Source organism: Terrapene carolina, unplaced genomic scaffold, assembly GCF_002925995.2.
Source record: "Terrapene carolina triunguis isolate 2854851 unplaced genomic scaffold, T_m_triunguis-2.0 Scaffold192, whole genome shotgun sequence".
NCBI classification, from domain to species: domain Eukaryota; kingdom Metazoa; phylum Chordata; order Testudines; family Emydidae; genus Terrapene; species Terrapene triunguis.
This window is the reverse complement of record NW_020664543.1, coordinates 16,441,905-16,455,061: the sequence shown is the minus strand read 5'-3', so window position 1 is coordinate 16,455,061 and position 13,157 is coordinate 16,441,905. Positions and strand designations below refer to the sequence as shown.

Below are 13,157 nucleotides of genomic sequence, written 5' to 3'. Positions count from 1 at the left end.
TCCTCACCTGCAGTGACCCCAGCTATGCCAGTCCTGAAACCCCACACAGCTCTGTCGAGGCATCCCACGCCTGTTCTGCAGCCCCACCTGCTACTCCAGTCCTGGGTTGTGCAGGGATGAAGCTGTGCGTCTGAGGCTAGCACACATACAGGCCACTGAAGTCATGCGCCTGACCCCCTCTGAAAAAAATCACTCAGGTCAGATGCTAGAATCTGCCATCTCCTTGGAGACCATCAGCTACCCTTTCCTCAGGGCTGGAAAGGGGCAGAGTCCAGCAGGCAGGAGGAGCAGAGCTGGAGAGCAGGGTGGGGGAAGGGCAGCAGAGACTATGTGAAGTGACCATTTCTCAACCACACAATAGGCCGAGCAGCACTCATTTGTCCAAACGATTCAGTGACTGGTTACAAACCCGTTTGAAAGGCTGTAGGCTCCACTTGTGAATGATTCACTATGCAACAAAGAGGCTAAATTAGCAATAAATACCAAGCACACTCTGCCATTTCTCATCATGCACCCCTGCATAAAGTGAGCGTTAAACATGGCCACCAGTGTGTAGGGTTACCATATTTCAACACTGAAAAAAGAGGACACTCCACGGGCCCCCGGCCCCGCCCCAACTCCGCCCCTTCCCCGCCCCCAGCCCCACCCCAACTCTGCCCCTTCCCCGCCCCCATTCCAACCCCTTCCCCAAAGTCCCCGCCCCAACTCCGCCTCTTCCCCTGAGCACTCCGCATTCCCCCTCCTCCCTCCCGCCCCCCGGGCTCCGGCGGCTGCTGCACTGGGGAAGTTGCTTCTGCCCCGGCGCGCGGTAGAGAGCAGCGGGAGCCGGGACAGTTGGAGCCCGGGGAGGAGGCGGCTGCGCGTTCGGATGCCACCGCCGCTTCTGTGCCCCGGCAGATCGGCAGATCGCGGGAGTTGTAAGTTTTGCTGCAGCCACTCGCACTCGGGGTCCCCTTACCATGCCTCCCTATTTTCCTGGACATGTTCGGCTTTTTGGAAATTCCTCCCGGACGGGGATTTGAGGACCAAAAAGCCAGACATGTCCGGGAAAATCCAGACGTATGGTAACCCTACCAGTGTGAGAATGGGCAGGTTGCACTGCACACCTACTTGGCACGGCCCATATGGCAACACAGGGTGCCAGGCAGCCAGGGATCAGGCCCACCGGCCAGCACGTGCGGGCCAACCTGGTCTGATGTTACGCAGCATGCTGTTCTATTGTCGTGGACTGTCTAGCACAGTGCAACGCAATGCGCCATGCTGTAACACAAACTAAGGCTACGTCTACATTAGCACTTGTCAATAGAACGTATGTCACTCAGGAGTGTGAAAAAACACCCCTCCGAGCGACGTACGTTCCACCGACAGTCATGCCAGTGTGGCCAGCACGACATAGCTCTCGCTGCTTGTTGGGGGTGGTTTAATTATGTCACCGGGCGTGCTCTCTCTCCCGCCAGCATAGCACGGCTACACGAGCGAGCTGCATCGGTACAGCCGTGCCACTGTAAGCTTGCTAGTGTAGACATGGCCTTACTCAGTGCACCGGGGCAGCCCAGTAGGCGTGAACTCCAGTCAGAAAAACCTCATCAGGTCTGTCTCCACGCAGGGTTGACAGGGCTGAGGTAATATGGTGAGACAATCCATGGCAGCAGCTCTCAACGGCACTGTAGTAATATTACTGATGATCCTATCAGCCAGTACTACAGTGCAATGTGATACCCCAAGATACCCCACAGTACTGCACCCCAGGGCCAGATAAGCCTCGTCAGTGGGGTTTTTTTAAGACCTGGTTAGACAAACAGTTGTCAGGGATGGATGAGGTCCTGCCTCAGTGTGATGGGGGGGGAGGGTGGAATGGACCAGAAACTAGAGCAGTGGTCCCCAACCTTTTTGTGGCCAGTAGCACATTCATGTTTTCAGAAGAGTGTGGCGGGTGCCAACCATTTTTCAAGGCTTTTTTGTATTTGTACATTAAATAATACAAAAAAACATCATATTTAATATTACATAATATATGAATGCAGAGAGAAGAGAGAAGCTGGAGAGAAGCCGCGAGGACAGAGAACATCGGCGCCCACAGCCCTGGAGTTCTCTGTCACCAGCAGGCACGGGGCCACGGCTTCTCTCCCCTGCTGGGCACTAGGTGGGCCCCCCGCCTGCCAGGGACCGAGAACACCAGCGCCCGCAGCCTGCAGCCCCGGAGTTCTCTTTCCCCAGGAGATGCGGGGCCGCGGCTTCTCTCCCCTGCTGGGCACTAGGCGGGCCCCGCGCCTGCAGCCTGAGTTCTCTGTCCCCGTCAGGCGCAGGGTGGCGGCTTCTCTCCCTTGTTGGGCACTAGGCGGGCCCCGCGCCTGCCAGGAACAGAACACCGCCCCCGCAGCCTGAGTTCTCTGTCCTCGTCAGGCGCGGGGCTGTGGCTTCTCTCCCCTGCTGGGCACTAGGCAGGCGCACATAAATGCCCCAGCGGGCGCCATGGCACCCGTGGGCACCACATTGGGCACCACTGAGTTAGAGGACCTCATGCGTTCCCATCCAGCCTTACATGTCCATGATTCTATGATAGTACACTGCAGCACCAGGCAATGCAACAGCACTGTGCAATGGAAGCACCTCTTTGTGAGTGTCCAGAGTGCATGTTTTAGGTTCAGTTCAGAGGCTCCTCCTCATATGCCCAGGGAATTAACAGCCTGTAACTATTCCCTGCACCGGTCAGATCCCAGTGCAGATTTCTGTAGGCTCCCCTACTGCAGGAGACCAGTGACTCCCACTGATGTCAAGAGCAGTTACTCACATTCTGGGGGAGGGGGCTGAAGGACCCTGGATTTTTGTCTCTTGCGGGAATTGACTTGCATCACTCACTAGCAGAGATACAAGAGTCCAGAGCCATCTTTTCTCCCAACAACACATGCTCTCCCAAGGCACTGTATAATGCTACTCTGTATCAGGAGGAAGGGCCATCAGCACTGAAAATCTCCATCCATTGACCCAGCCTGCTAGTGCCCTTTTGGGATTTGTAACACTGAAGAGGCCAAATGAGTTTGCCTTATTCCCTGGGTTTTAAAGCTGGGATTTTAGAAGGCCCTAGTTTGGAGACCTGGTTCCTATGCAATCCAATGGGAAGTGAGTGTGTGAAAAATATCACAGCTTGAGTGTCTTCCCTAAAGAGGAAATTCAGCCAACTCAACACAGTGATGCCAACTCTCATTGATGAAGAACTCTCAAAGAATAAAAGGAAATCGCCCAAAATGAGAACATAAAGCCTGATCCCCAGCAGCTGGTATTGTTGTAGGAGCACCAGTGATCTGTATGTTATGTATAACCTGTATGCTCAAAAGGTCTGTTACACTTCCCCCCCCCACCTTTTGTCTCCTCTCCCTCTCTGAATACCTGTGAAGTGGCTTTCCCCCTCCCCATCCCTCCTGGAATGCTTGTGGGATGAATGGGCTGCTTGAACAGCTGGAAGATGAGAAGAGCTCCTAGGTAGACAAGGTGTCTGGGACTCTAATTAGGCAGCGCTCACACACCCAATGCATGGACACTGCCCGAGGTGGAGTGTGACCAACCAGACGTGGCCAAGTCATCTCCAGTCGAAGCAAGATTGTACCTCCCGTGAAGGCCCTTCGCCCGGACCGCCTGGCCAGTGGTTCGCCGTGTTGCAGTCCATCGTGCTTCGGGAAGACTTACCTTCGTTGCACCAGCCATCGCTGTGCTGTGGGACACTTACCTTGAAGAATCCTGACATCTCCAGTGCCGTGCCTGTCCTGGGAGCGTAAGTATGCAAGTGTGAGTGTGACCTGCCCCCCCTCCCCCCTTTTGAGCTTAGCAATCAGTATAATAAAAGTGTTGCTTTCTGCCAAACTCTGGTGGGTCATTAGTCCTCCCTAAGCTTACTAGCTGGCCCAATTTCAGATAACACGTGTCACCGGGCACAGCCCCACTGACATCACAGGGCCAGACCCCCAGCCGGTGTCACCAGGCACGGCCCCACTGACATCACAGGGCCAGCCCCAAACCTCCTCCCCCTGCTGGCAATCCCTGGGGTGGCCGGCGGAGCATGTTGTCCACGTGCACACAGATCCTCGAGGTTAGACAAGGCCATCCCGTTACCGTCCCCAAGGAGCCATTCCATCAGATTTCCACACAGAGCAGTGTCGGTGTGTGTACAGTGCCCTCTTCCCAGCCCTACCTGCCAGCCTCCTTTACGAGACACAGGGCATGGACCGCACACGGGAGGAAACAATGGAACCGATGCGGGAGCTGGCCGCAGCCAGGACTTCCGTTCCACAGGAAATTCTGACAGTTCAAAAAGGTTTTGTTCCGAATTGCAGTGAAAACCAGAAAAGGTGAAATTTCCCATGACAGCACACGGGATCTGTGGGGGGTGGGACGGGGGGAGGATGGGAACCAGGGCAGGGCCCAGCTGTTTGGTCTATGTTTATCCAGCACCTAATGCAGTGGGGCCCTGGGCCAGTTGTAGGGCTCCAAGGTTCTGCTGCAACACACACCACAAATAATTAATACATGTTAAATAATATTCAGTATGTGCATTGCGCCAGGCACTGTACAAACACAGGACAGGCAGATGGTCCCTGTCCCAAAGAGCTTCCAATCCAATGGGTCTATGTCTAATATTTTAGTGCTAGCTCAGGAGACCAGGCATCCAGGATTCCTGGGCTCGGTTCCCAGCTGTACTGCTCACTTGCTGTGTGACCTTGGCTTAAGCCTCTGTGCCTTCTGTAAAATAGGAGCTTCATACCTAGCTAGCTAACCGGGCTGTAGCTATGCATCTACCACTCTGAAGTCTCACATACTGGGCAAAATTAATCTCTGGAATAAGTCCACTGGGGATTAAGTTGGCCCACTGAGTTAATACCCTCCTGAAAATGCCCCTATGGGGTATGAAGGGCAGGTAACAAAGGGAGTTGGGGCAGGTGACATGAGCTATTTTTGCACCTGAGACGCACAACAGGTTGCAAGCCCATTGTGGAAATCCCCATCCTCTGCTGCAGAACCACCCAGGGCCTGGACTGCTAAACTCCCAGAGAGGATGGATGGCCTGGTGGTTAGGACTCTAGCCTGGGGCATGAGAGACCTACGTTCGATGCCCTGCTCTGCCACAGACTTCCTGTGTGACCTTGGGCAAGTCACTTAGCCTCCTGTGCCTCAGTTCCCCATCAGTGCTGTTAATAGAGAGGAACAGCCCTGCGCTCCCCCACAGAGGTGCTGTGAGGATAAATACCCCAGAGGTTGGGAGGTGCTCAGATACCACGGCAATAGAGGCCTTAGACAGATAAGCTCCCTCTGTGTCCTAGCCCTGAGACGTCCCATTGCACTATGGCTGTCAGAGAAAGCTGCTTTCTGCTGTCGGGGGTGTGTGTGTGTGTGTATCACTGCACTTGGGAAGACAAGAGTCTATTGTAGGCAGCAGCTTTGGAGGAGGCCCTTGGTTGGTTCCCGGGGGGGCTAGGTCAGTGCTGAAAGCTCCCTGCTGCCATGCACTAAAACCTGGCTAGGAAAGTGAAGACCCCCACTGCTCTGCCATGCCTAGTGGGCAGCCCTGGCTTTGCGCCTGCCCCTTGGCATGGGTGCCACACACACCACAGTGCACAGCCTTCTACTCCCTGCTGGCAGCATTTCTCACAGCCATGGGGAAGGATCTGCATTCCTCCCTGTCAGGCTTTTAAATAGCACCCTGCTGTCTCTCGCTCGCTGAGGTGTTAGCACTCGTCCCAGGCCACGGGCTGCCAACTCACAGGGAATCGGGTGGGAGGGAGAGGCACGTGCCCAAAGCTGTTCCAGGTCTAGTTCGCAGAATTAAAGACACATGTCCCGGGGGGGATGTGGAGGGGGAGGCTGAGGCAGCATGGAATAGGACACGTCTGCTGGGGGGCGGGGGGGAGAGGGTTGGGTTGGAGGGATTGGGGTGAAACCAGCCAGCCAGCACACTCAGTTCCAGCCGTGCTGCACTCCCCACCCCCAGGTGGTGCTGAGCCAGTATTCCCAGCCCCTCTTGGACCAGGAGCAAAGCGCCTCCTGGGGGTCAAGGCCAACTACCGTTGGAAACAGTGAGCGGGGCAGATGGGCTCCATAAAAGAGCCCTGTCATGTCCTCCTGAGTCCTTGCTGTGACCTGGGGCCAGAGCAGGGATCGCCCAGTGGATCTATCGCTCTGCAGTGCAGGTCAGCCAAGGCGCTGTTGATGGAGACATCCCCTGAGCCTCCTGCCCTCTAGGGCACAGACCATCTCTTCCCTGATGTCTCTGCCTCAGGGGTGGCCCTGGGGCTGTGTTATAGTAATTCCTCATTGTGCCCAGTAGCATCTGGGATGGGAGTGTTTGGAGGGATTCTCTGGGCAGCCTGTGACACAAGCCAACAAAAGACAGGAAATTCAGCATTAAGGCCCCCAGCTGCCCACCTATCCTTAACCCCCCATGGCTCTGTGAGCATTTCACACTGGTGTGAGCTAAGGGCACAGCATGTGTACAGGTAGTTTGACACAGTTGTTAACCACTTGTGTGCTGCCAAGCACACCAGGGATGCAGGAGCCTCATGCAGGTGCCCCCATATCTCCTGGACACCATGCATCTCTGGAACGTCTGTGCTTCAGAACAACATCACCGCAGCCCACTACTGCCCAGCAGCTCCTGGATAATTCAGCAGGGAAAGGGTTAATGGATGTTTCTTACCCAAATGTCCCGGAGACACAAACCACCTAGGAAGCAAAAAAGCCCCAACAACCTCTATTTAACTAACAAGGCTGGGATGTTCAGTCTAAGGGGTGAGGTGCCCAAACCCCACTGAAATTCAATGGAAATTAGACACCCAGGAGAGAGGAAGGATGTTCCAGTGGTGGGGGCCCTAGCCGAGGCACCAGAAGATCTGGGTTCCAGTTCCGCCTCTGCCACAGACTTGGTGTGCGATGTCGGGCAAGACACACAGACTCTCTGGGCCTGAGTGCCCTACCTGCTTCCCTCCCTCACATGGGTGTAGAGGACAAATGGATTGGGAGATGCTATGGTAATGGGTGCTATTAGCAGCCTCTCAGACAGAAATTCCATAGGCTCCAGCCTCCTCACAAAGAGCTACCTCCATTGAGGTCCTTTGCCTTGCCTCAGGCCTTGTGCACTGGAAGTGTGAATTGTATCTAACAATCCGCTGGGGGTGTTTTGAAGTGAATAACATTCTTTGTGTGACAGCCATACTACAAAACACCTTTGGATCATGGGCATCCTGTTTTCTGCGGGCTCTGACACTGGCTGAACAGTCAGAGAGAGAAAACATTCCTAGTACAGCTGGTGCACTCAGTATATGATCATAGGATTAACTAAACCTCCCAACCCCTCAGCGTGGTAGGGTAATATTAGCTTCATTTGATAGATAGGGAAACTAAGGCAGAAATGTTAAATGACTTTGCCAAGAGGTCAGTATAAGCCGCAGGACTAGCTTAGGACTTCCCAGCCCCAGGTCTACACTACCGGACCAGCCCTCTTCTTTAGGTGTGGAGGATGTTTTGTCTAGACTGGAGGTCAGACGGAAGATTAGAAGCCGGGGGTCAGGACTCCTGGGTTCTATTCCCATTCTGCCACTGACTCACCAGTTTACTGCTCCAAGCCTTCTTCTCCATCTATATCATGGGAAAATAAAAATATACCTACCACTCAGGAGGGGTTTTTCATTAATGCCATTATGGTATTCTGAGATCTTCAGATGAAAGTCACTGTTGAAATGCAAATTATTATTATTGCTCTTATGCTTTTAATGCATCCTGTGAGCAGTCCAGCACTGTCCTGAGCATCTCAGATCCCGCATATTAGGTCTTGCTCCCCTTTATGTCCACTGTCACCATAATAGTGTCACTTGGGACTAATGATCTTCATGCTCAATGTGTCCCTGAATCCATAATGTCTGGTCACTTTGGCAAAAAAACAGCCTAGAAAGTTGGGGAACCAACCCAAACACAGCCTTGATGTTTCATCCAGCCCAAAGGCCAGCAATCAGTTCAGGTCCTTGGAACACATGAGAGCTCTTATTAGCAATCAGCGTTTTATGTGTGCTGATGACTGCCAGATCTCTGTGACCCATCATCATCTCCTTCATTATTATTCATATTGCAGTAGCACCGAAAGCCCCAGCTGAGATGGAATGCAGCCCTGGAATCCACTCCCTACCAACTAGCCTTCAGTTCCGGCTGGCATTTTGCAGGCTGCTCCTTCCCATAAATGCATGCCCCTTTTCTGGTGGGTGAGCTGGCAAGGGGCTATTAGACACATCTTCTCCTATCTGTGCTCCTCATGTTTGCTATTGAGGGGCCTTGCGTAAGCCTCCTGAGACATCTGCTATCGAATCTGTCAGTATGCTGCAGCATTGCCTTCATGAGCACCATATGCTCTGCTTTCTACAGCAAGGTTGACAGAACACAAGTTTCGTGGCTCCAGATTTTGATCTGGAGGGAGATTTCCTTAGGCCAAATTTTCTGCAGTTGGCTGAATGCACCTTTGGCCTCTGCTGAACAAACTGGGTCTATACACAGTCCTCTGTGTGATCTATGGAGATCGCCTTCCCCCGGAGTGATGGCACTTCACAGTGCAGAGCGTGAATTCAGAGCTTTTCAGCAGCAATTTGCTACCAACAGCCACAAGATGCAAAATGTTCTTGTTTTTCTCTCTCTAGCAATGTCACTGGCTTTGTTTCCAATAAAAAGTCATGGACAAAAATGAGAGACTATTTTTATCTTGATTTTTTCTTCTTGGATTTATTTTTATGTGGCAACTTCAGTATTAAGAGACTAGTGCTCAAAATTTTACACTTATTCAGCTTCTAGATAGACATCACTTAATTTCTGGACACTGGCTAAATGCATCCTAGCCCAAAAGAAGTAGTAATCCAGAGGAAAAACAGAGAGTATCATTTTTACCCAAGGCTATGTCATTTCCTAGATCTAAGTCCTAATAAAGTACACACAATTACTTGGAATAGTCTGCATAAACCAAGCGCTGTTAACAAACAGGGAGCTGCCAGATTGACAATCTGACGAGAGCCAGTAGGGCTCAGGGAATAAATCTCCCATTTGCAGACACCTGAAAACAGGGGGTTCCAAACTGCTTCAAGGTACATTGTAATTGTTTAAAAATGTAACAGTCTCCAATATTCAATTAACCCAAACTTATTTTCAAAGAATATCAGGATTTACTGTGCAACAACTTGGAATCGCCCTCTTCCTGTGCATTCAAGTGGGAGCTGGATTCCGACTCCTGCTCCACTTTTCCAGCCTGGAGCACCTGGCGGGAAGTATCAGTAAAATGATACTATTCACTGAGAGAACTGATCACAGTTATGGGGATCATGAAAGGCAGTCAGGGATTGCTAGAAAACTCTATCAAAAATGTACTTCTTATATGACGGGCCTGATTCTCCTGTCACACCTGCTTTATACTGATGTAACTCCATTGGCTCTGATTTATTCTTGCATAACGGAAAGGAGAATCAGATCATATTCCTATCTAGAAAATATATAATTAACTATGCAAGGTATTCTTTAATCCCTGTAATTTTCCTTCACGTTTCAGAGTAATGCATTCTCCCTTCAATGGTTTGCTGCTTTCTCGTTGCTCTGTATGAACTCTCTCTCATAAATTCAAAAACATTAGCAAACTCAAGCTCTACATAACTTCATCCTCACCCATTACAATTTTACATTCAAACAACAAACACCTTTGTCCAAACCATGGGATCAGCCATGGGTGCTAGGATGGCTCCCCCACATGCCAGCTTTTTCATAGGCTTCCCTGAAGAAGAATTTCTGGACAAATGCACAACGAAACAAATGATATACCTGAGATACACTGATGATATTTTCATCCTCTGGACAGATGACTTCAACTCCTTCATAAATTTCCACCACAACTTCAACAACCACCACTCATCCATTCAACTCTCTCTGGAAAACTCCCAAACTAGCATCAACTTCCTGGACACCATAATCAGCTTCAACAAAGGAACACTACAGACAACGACAATGGATCCAGTAACCACCCTAAACACACCAAGAAATCTGTTATCTACAGCCAGGCACTCAGATACTACAGAATATGCTCCGAGGAGAAAGTGTGGGATATACACCTTAGTGCACTCAAAACTGCCTTCACCAAACAAGGACACTCCACCAGAGGAGTAATCACATCATGGAACGGGCCACCCAAATACCCCAAGAGAACCTGCTTCAATACAGAAATAAAACCCCATCTGACCTCAGCCCTACTTGTCACCTACCACACTGAACCCATATGGAGTATTATCAAACAACTACAGCCCATACTCAATGGGTACCCCATCCTGAAAGAAATCTTTCCTGAACCCCCTCTTCTGGCCTTCAAATAACCCCCCAATCTTATCATCAGAAGCAATCTCCCCACAGACCAGGACACACCAACTCAAAGCAGCACCAGACTCTGCCAGAACAACAGATGCAAAACCTGCAGACATCTCCACTGTTACAATGATCAACACCCCCCACAGCATACCTTACAAGATCCCTCATCCCCAGGTCCTATACCTGCCTCTCACAACATGGGGTGTACCTTTTCCAGTGCACTAAATGCCCCAATAACAACTGTGTAGGTGAAACAAGACAATCACAACACTTTCAAATGAACTCCCCGAGGAAAATGATAAAAGACAAAAACACCCTGTCACATGTGGGTGAACACTTTTCACAAAGCGATCTCTATATCTGCCCTGTTACGCCTCTTCCTCAAAGGAAACCTGCACAACTCTTTCAAAAGATCAGCCTGGGCGTAGGCACCGACTTCCCCTCTAGCCGGGGGGTGCTCAACCCCCCCTTCACCTCAGGCCCCGCCCCCACTCCACCCCTTCCCCCAAGCCGCAGCCCTGCCTCTTCCCACCCCTGCTCTTACCCCACCCCACCCCTTCCTCCAAGCCCCCGCCCCTGTCCTGCCTCTTCCCATCTCCTTCCCCGAGCGCGCCCCATCCCCGCTCCTCCCCCTCCCTCTCCCTCCCAGAGCTTCCTACAAGCGGTGAAACAGCAGTTCCTGTTTGCGGGGGCTGGGGGAGCGAGGAGGTTGCTGGGAGGGAGGGGGAGGAGTTGGTCAACAGGGCCTTGGGCAGGTGAGAGGCGGTGGGGGGCAGGGGGAGCTTGGCTGCCAGTGGGTGCTTAGCACCCGCTAATTTTTCTCTGTGGGTGCTGGAACCTATGAGCCTGGGAGCTTAAATCCATAACTTTGCTAGACACTAAAAATCATGGTCTTAAAAACACTGGATTTATGGTTTATTACAACAATCTGTAATCCACTAACTCCTTGTGTCCTATGACTACAGGGGTGTTAATGGGCCACTTCACCTCAAATGGTCCCTTAGAATACAGTGTGTGCTAAAAGAACAGGAGTACTTGTGGCACCTTAGAGACTAACAAATTTATTAGAGCATAAGCTTTCGTGGGCTACAACCCACTTCTTCGGATGCATGTGCTAACTACTTTAAACAATCTGTTCAATCTTGTATTTCTCTGTGACGCTCTTAGGGCTTGTCAACACTTACAACGCTGCACCGGTGCAGCTGTAGCGCTTAGTGAAGACGCTACCTGTGCCAATGGGAGAACTTCTCCTGTCAGTGTAGGTACGCCACCTCCTTGAGAGGCGGTATCTATGTCTGCAGGAGAAGCCCCTGATCGACATAGTGCTGTCTACACTGGGGGTTAGGCTGGTCTAACTATGTCGCTCAGGAGTGTGGATTTTCTGCACCCCTTCTTCTTAGCATATGTGCAACACGCCTGAGCTGGCACGTCACCAGGATTCATCACTGAATTTGGTCTGCTTCTCCAGACCAGCTCGGCCCGGCTACTGATGGGGAGTGTGATGTGAACGCTTACCAACATAAGTCTGCAATGTAGACCAGGGCTTAGTACCTTCCCCAGACTGGAAGAAGAGCTCTGTGTAGCTCCAAAGCTTCTCTCTCACCAGCGGAAGTTGGTCCAAGAAAAGATCTTACCTCACCCACCTTGTCTCTCTCTCTGTCTATGTCTACACTAGAGACACCCCTGAGTGCCATAAGTTTTGCTGACATAAGTGGTAGTGTAGACATAGGCCTTAATGTACACAAGGCAACTACGCAGAGGCAGCCTTGCTGGTCTTGTGGCCACGCTAGGAACTGTGTCTGAGGACGTGTCCATTGTTTATTTCGGGGGGGGGGGGGTGTTTTTACAGGTCAGTATTTGTGGAACAGGTGTGTCAGCCTGGGTGTGTGACACCGTGCGCCTCCCTGGTCCTGCGGGCCAGATTCTGAGCTCACTGACCCCCGCGCCCACTTCCAAGGATTGGCTCGCAGAGCTGGGGGCCTCGGAGTTCCTGGGTGTCCGAGAGATCCGGCTGGCCCTGGGCCTGTGCACGCTGGTCACTGAGTGTGGGCCTGTGCCCGAGAGTGCAAACCTGTTGTGCGTTGGCGCAGGGGCCGGTTCGAGTGGCTGCTGGATTTGCTGCAGAGTTGTAAGAAGCAGGGCGGGGGGGGGGGGGACCGAACATCCCACCTCCCTCCCGGAGGAGCCACTGAACGCCTGGCTCCCAGTTCAAAGCGCTTTCATCGCTCAGCGAGGACCCCGCCCCGCCCGCGCTGTGCCGCCTCCCCCGCCGGAGGGACCCCGAGAGCAGCAGGGCAGGAGGGGCCGGGGCGGGGCCGAAGCGAGCGGCCGGGCTGGGCGCGCACCGGGAGAAGGAGCCGCCCGGGAGCGGAGCGGAGCGGGGCGCGTTCGGGTGCCTGGCTCGCTCCACGCCCGCTGGCGGCCGGAGTTTGCGCTCCGGGGGCTGGGGGCTCGGCGGCGCGACGCCCCGGGATGGGGGCTCCGCGCTGGGCGCGGCTCTGCCTCCTGCTCCTGGCGGCGGTGACGCTCTGGGTGCTCCTGTGTGGGCACGACCGAGACGCGCAGGCTTCCCCGAAGCCCAGGTAAGGCGGCGGCGGCGGCGGGCGGGTTGGAGCTCACAGCGGACGGGAAGAGACAGTTCCTGAGAACTTCTGGCTACAACAGTGTCCTGCGGTAGGTAGCAGCGCAACACATGCTCTGCGGTGGGGCCGGAGCAGCGGACTTGCACACAGAGCGAAGGACGGACAGACAGACACACAGAGCAAAGAACACACCTTTGGAGCGAAGGA

General features: G+C 52.8%; 1 protein-coding gene across 1 annotated transcript in view; it reads left to right on the top strand.

Moving 5' to 3' along the window:
- The first annotated feature begins 12,743 nt into the window (after positions 1-12,743).
- Positions 12,744-13,157, top strand: part of ST6GALNAC2 (ST6 N-acetylgalactosaminide alpha-2,6-sialyltransferase 2) — a 22,665-nt gene continuing 22,251 nt past the window's right edge. The window contains exon 1 of the mRNA XM_024218325.3: positions 12,744-12,950. Within this exon, the coding sequence (XP_024074093.1) occupies positions 12,841-12,950 (110 nt within the window). The 5' untranslated portion in view covers positions 12,744-12,840. The remainder of the gene's footprint in view (positions 12,951-13,157) is intronic.